The following is a 6,412-nucleotide window of genomic DNA, read 5'->3' on the forward strand; positions in this document are numbered from 1 at the left end:
TGACCTTGATTTAGGCCAAGAGTTCGTAGATACAATACCAGAAACATGATTCAGAAACGAAAAATATTGATAGGTTGGACTTCATCAAAATAAGGAACATCTGCTATTTGAAAGACACTGTTAAGAAAATGAAAATTCAAGCCATTGACTACTAACAACTATTACAAATCACACATCCAAGAAAGGAGTTGTATCTAGCACATTTGTAATGAAACTGGAAATGAGAAACAGAAAAATAATTGGGAACGTCCAAAATAAGTGGAGATTAAATAACACACTTCCAAATAACACATGGATCAAAGAATCTCAAGAGAAATTTAAAAATATTTTTGATTAAAAAAAATATGGAAAAAAAACTTACCAAAATCTGTGTGATGCAGTGAAAGCAGTGCTAGAGGGAAATCTATAGCATTGATATATTAGAAAGGAAGTGAGATTTAAAATCTGTATTCTAAGTTTCAGTTTAGGAAACCAGAAAAAGAAGAGCAAATTAAATCCAAAGGAAGTGGAAGAAAAGAAATTGGAGGAATTGGAGCAAAGGGGCACGTGGATGGTTCAGTCAGAAAAGCATGCGACTCTTGATTTCGGAGTTGTGAGTTTGAGCACCATGTTGGGTGTAGAGATTACTTAAAAATAAAAATCTTTAAAAAAAAAAGAATTAGAGCAAAAAAATCAATTAAAAGGAAAACAGAAAATCAATAGGGAAAAAAATCAATGAAATCAAAACCTGGGTTGTTGAAAAGATCAGTAAATTGATACACTTATAGCTAAGCTAACCAAGAAAAAAAGAGAGAGGCCATAAATTACCATATCAGAAATGAAAGGGAGGAATTCACTACAGATTCTAAGGACATTAAAAGGATAGTAAAGGAATATTGTGAACAACTATGCCCACAAATTTGATAACCTAGATGAAATGGATCAATTCCTTGAAAGATTTGAATCGGCCTATGTCTATTCAAGAAATTGAATCAATAATTAATAACCTTTCTAAACAGAAGACACCAGGCCCAGATGGGTTCACTGGTGAATTCCACCAAACATTTAAGGAAAGAATTATACCAGTTCTTTACAATGTCTTTCAGAGGATAGAAGCAGAGAGAATACTTCCCAACTCATTCTGTGAGGCCAGCATCATCCTAATACAAAAACCGGACAAAGACATCATAAGAAAAGAAAAACTACAGACCAATCTCTCTCATGAACACAGATGCAAGATGCTCAAACACATTATTCATTAGTTATTAGGGAAATGCAAATTAAAACCGCAATGAGATGCCACTACACTTCTATTAGAATGGCTAAATTTTTTTTTTTTTTTTTTGAGAGAGAGAATGAGATAGAGAGAGAGAGAGCATGAGAGGGGAGAAGGTCAGAGGGAGAAGCAGACTCCCCGCTGAGCAGGGAGCCCGATGCGGGACTCGATCCTGGGACTCCAGGATCATGACCTGAGCCGAAGGCAGTCGCTTAACCAACTGAGCCACCCAGGCGCCCCAGAATGGCTAAAATTTTTTAAAGTGATCGTATTGAGTGTCGGTGAAGATATGGAGCAACTAGAACTCTCAGACACTGTTGACAGGAAGGTAATATTGTACAACCACTTTGGAAAACCTACCATATAACCCAGCCATTCCACTTCTAGGCATTAACTCAGGAGAAATGAAAGCATATGTCCAAACAAAGACTTGTATGCAAATATTCACAGCAGCTTTATTTGTAGTATCTCAGACAACAAGAAACAACCCAATGTCCATCAATGGGTCAATGGGTAAATGGATAAATGAAGTGTGGTACATATAAGCAATGGAATACTACTTGGCCATAAAAAGTAATGAGCTGGTGGCCAACTTCCAGATGGTGGTGCGAGGAGCCCTGAAGAGCCTCTTCCCAGTGGAACCACCATAGCTGTTAGAAATGTTATGTATAGGGGCGCCTGGGTGGCTCAGTCGGTTAAGCGTCTGCCTTCATTCAGCTCAGGTCATGATCCTGGAGTCCTGGGATCGAGTCCCGCATCGGGCTCCCTGCTCGGCAGGGAGTCTGCTTCTCCCTCTGACCCTCCCCCCTCTCATGTACTCTCATTCTCGCTCTCTCAAATAAATAAATAAATCTTTAAAAAAAAAAAAAAGAAATGTTATGTATATATTCCCTAGAAATCGTCCTAAGAGTATACAGCAAATGAAGGAATGTTCATTCAGGAAAATCTACTAAATCTTGGTAAGAAAAGTGAGTTTGTAGCATTTGAGCCATGCTTCACTCTCTCCCTGCCCCCACCACCTCAACCCAATGGAGGCTCCAATGGAGGCAGGTGAAGCTAAGAACACCGGGTTCCTTCCCCTTCCAGCTCCCAGGAGCAGTCTGTTATCTTCCTGGGACAGGAAGGCCGCCAGCATATCTCATCCTCTCAGCTCTGTGCTGCGGGGACAGTTGGTGCCGCAGGCAAAAGAACGCCGCCGAATGCATCCTTTATACCATGTAACAAAAGTTAATTCAAAATAGATTAAATAGTGAAATGTAAGAGCTAAAAGCTTTATGCTTTTAGAAGAAAACCCGGGAGTAAGTCTTTAGAACCTTGGATTTGGCAACAGATTCTTAGAGCACAGTTGACAACAACAAGAATATACAAATTGAAATTCATCAAAATGAAACCTGTTCTGCTTCAAGGAATACCATCAAGAACATGAAAAGACAACCCACAGAAGAGGGGGCAATATTTGCAAATCATATATATGAGATCTGGGACTTGGATCTAGAATATATAAAACAGATTACAATTCAATAATTTAAACAACAACAACAACAAAACACCAACCCAGGAGGTGCAGGTCTCTGCGGTACCCTTTGCAGGAGCCCCAGCGGTGGCCATGCCTGCCGGTCCAGCCCGTTGCTTTACTGTTTAGCGGCTGCACAAACACAGTCCTTATGCCCCAAAGAAAGTCTCCAGAGAATACAGAGGGCAAGGGTGGATCCAAAGCAACGAAATCATCTGCCAGGCTTTCAGCGAAACCCGCACCACCAAAACCTGAACCTAAACCAAGAAAGCCATCTGCTCACAAAGAACCTGGAACGAAGACTAACAAAAGTACTAAAAGGAAAGAGGGAGAGCACAAAGCTGGAAAGAAGGTCCTGCACCATCTGAAAATGGTGAAACTAAAGCAGAAGGTGCACAGAAAACAACCTGTAGATCACAAGGTAGAATGAATTGTGAAAAATTGGAGTTGATTTTATGTCCCACTTGGGCGACTTTGAAAAGCTATGTTTAGGGCGCCTGGGTAGCTCAGTTGGTTAAGCGACTGCCTTCGGCTCAGGTCATGATCCTGGAGTCCCTGGATCGAGTCCCGCATCAGGCTCCCTGCTCGGCAGGGAGTCTGCTTTGCCCTCTGACCCTATCCCCTCTCATGTGTTCTCTCTCATTCTCTCTCTCTCAAATAAATAAATAAAATCTTTAAAAAAAAAAAAAAGCTATGTTTACCAAGGATTTTGTAAACGCTAACTTTTAGGACACTACTAGTTGGCATACAAAGATGTATAAGGATGGACATTTTACCTCTTTATAATCATGCCTTTTGGAAATTTCCATCATCCTCAAGTAAAATAAATTTCAATTTGATATTCGAAGCTGTGTGTAAAATTGATGCAACGTTCCATGCACTTGTTTTAAAAATTGAGACCTGTGCATACTGTGGTATTTCTCCTGTGTGTATTTGAATTTTTCACACAGTTTTTCTAGAGCAGTAATCAGTGGTGCTTTTTAATCTAGATTTTATGTGATTTTTTTTAAAGATTTTATTTATTTATTTGAGAGAGAGAATGAGAGACAGAGAGCATGAGAGGGAGGAGGGTCAGAGGGAGAAGCAGACTCCCCGCTGAGCAGGGAGCCTGATGCAGGACTCGATTCCGGGACTCCAGGACCATGACCTGAGCCGAAGGCAGTCGTTTAACCAACTGAGCCACCCAGGCGCCCTGATTTTATGTGATTTTAATGAAACATGGATAGTTGTGGCCATCTGCTGACTATTTGTGGTTTAAAATAAAAGGTTTTCTTGCCTGCAAAAACAAACAAATAAATAACCCAATTTAAAAAAAATGGGCAAAGGATTTAACTAAATATTTTCCCAAAGAGGATGGAAAATAAACGAATAGGTAAACAATAAACACAAGAAAAGATTCTTTTTTTTTTTTTTTTAAGATTTTGTTTGTCAGAGAAAGAGAGAGGGGGCGGCAGGCAGAGGGAGAAGCAGGCTCCCTGCTGAGCATGGAGCCCGATGTGGGACTTGATCCCAGGACCCTGGGATCATGACCTGAGTGGAAGGCAGATGCTTAACCGACTGAGCCACCCAGGCAACCCCCAAGAAAAGATTCTTGATAACATTAGTTATCAAGGAGATGCAAATCAAAACCACAATGAGATACATCTTAACCTCAAGGATGGTCGTAATAAAAAAGTCAGACATCCAGATGGCTAACAGACACATGGAAAGATGCTCAACATCATTCGGCATCAAGGAAATACAAATCAAAAACCATGATGAGATACTACCTCTCAAATGTCAGATGGTAAAAATTAACAACACAGGAAACAATGGATGTTGGTGAGGGTACAGAGAAAGGGGACACTGTTGGTGAAAATGCAAACTGGTGCAGCCACTCTGGAAAACAGTATGGAGGTTCCTCAAAAAGTTAAAAATAGAACTGCCCTAGGATCCAACTATTGCACTACTAGGTATTTATCCAAAGGATACAAAAACACAGATTTGAAAGGGTACATGCAGCCTAATGTTTTTAGCAGCATTATCAACAATAGCCAAACTATGGAAAAAGCGCAAGTGTCCATTGACTGATGAATGGATAAAGAAGATGTGGTATGTATGAATATATATATATATATAAAGGAATATATATATATATAATGGAATATGTATATATATATATATAATGGAATATACAGATAGATAGATATAATGGAATATTACCCAGCTATCAAAAAGAATGAAATCTTGCCATTTGCAGTGACATGGATGGAGCTGGAATGTACTATGCTAAGCGAAATAAGTCAGTCAGAGAAAGACAAATACCATATGATTTCACTCATATGTGGAATTTAAGAAACAAAACAGATGAACATATGAGAAGGGGGACAAAAAAGGGGGGGAGGGAAACAAACCATAAGAGACTCTTAACAATAGAGAACAAACCGAAGGTTGCTGGAGGGGAGGTGGGCGGGGGATGGGCTAAATGGGTGATGGGTTTTAAGGAGGGCACTTGTGATGAGCACTGGGTATTGTATGTAAGTGATGAATCACTGAAATCTACTCCTGAAACCAGTAATACCCTATATGTTAACTAATTAGAATTTAAATTACAATTTGGAAGGGAAAAAAAAGTCAGAAACAAATGCTGGGGAAGATGTGTAGAAATCAGAATCCTAACAGATTGCTGGTTGGAATGCGAAATGATACAACTGCTTTGAAAAACAGTTTAGTTCCTCACAGTTAAACAGAGTTATCGTGTGACTTAGCAATTCCTCTCCTAGGTATCTACCCAGGAGAAATTGAAATGTATGTTTATGCAAAAACAAGCAAAAAATGTTCATGGCAGCATTATTCATAATAGCTAAAATGTAGAAACAACCCAAATGTCCATCAACTGATGGATGGATAAACAAAATGTGGCATATCCATACAATGCAATATCATTCGGCCATAAAAAGGAATGAAGTACTGATACATGCTATAACACAGATGAAGCTTGAAAACATTATGCTACATGGGAAAAGTCACAAAAGACCACATACTACATAATTCCATTTATTTTTTTTAAGTTTTTAAAAAATTTATTTAAGTAATCTCTATACCCAACATGGGGCTCGAACTCATGACCCTGAGATCAAGAGTCTCATGCTCTTCCAACTGAGCCAGCCAGGCACCCCATATATTCCATTTATATAAAATGTTCACGGGGCGCCTGGGTGGCTCAGTTGGTTAAGCAACTGCCTTCGGCTCAGGTCATGATCCTGGAATCCCGGGATCGAGTCCCGCATCGGGCTCCCTGCTCAGCAGGGAGTCTGCTTCTCCCTCTGACCCTCCCCCCTCTCATGCTCTCTCTATCTCATTCTCTCTCTCAAATAAATAAATAAAATCTTTAAAATAAATAAATAAATAAAAATGTTCACAATAGGTAAATCTATAGAGTTAGAAAGTAGATTTGTGGTTGCTTAGGACTACAGGGTGATAGCTAAAAGATACAGGACTTTTTCTTTTTTTTTTTTGAGGTGATGGAAATGTTCTAAAATGGATTGTAGTGACAAGTTGTATATATCTGTGAATATTGTAAAAACCATAGAATTGTATATTCTTTTTTTTAAAGATTTTATTTATTTATTTGAGAGAAAAAAAGAGAGAGAGAGAGAGAGAGC

At 39.1% G+C, this 6,412-nt stretch overlaps 1 protein-coding gene and 1 non-coding gene across 2 annotated transcripts; one reads left to right on the top strand and one right to left on the bottom strand.

Moving 5' to 3' along the window:
- The first annotated feature begins 2,919 nt into the window (after positions 1–2,919).
- LOC123856500 (high mobility group nucleosome-binding domain-containing protein 3-like) lies at positions 2,920–3,198 on the top strand. The gene has a single exon (XM_045892684.1). The coding sequence runs from the start codon at positions 2,920–2,922 to the stop codon at positions 3,196–3,198; it is 279 nt and encodes a 92-aa protein (XP_045748640.1).
- A 2,650-nt stretch (positions 3,199–5,848) lies between these two features.
- Positions 5,849–5,921, bottom strand: TRNAK-CUU (transfer RNA lysine (anticodon CUU)). The gene has a single exon. It is a non-coding gene; the product is annotated as a tRNA-Lys (tRNA).
- Positions 5,922–6,412: the final 491 nt, after the last annotated feature.

Source organism: Mirounga angustirostris, unplaced genomic scaffold (assembly GCF_029215605.1).
Source record: "Mirounga angustirostris isolate CCGP_5_RB_7025 unplaced genomic scaffold, mMirAng1.0.hap1 SCAF_13, whole genome shotgun sequence".
Lineage (NCBI taxonomy): Eukaryota > Metazoa > Chordata > Mammalia > Carnivora > Phocidae > Mirounga > Mirounga angustirostris.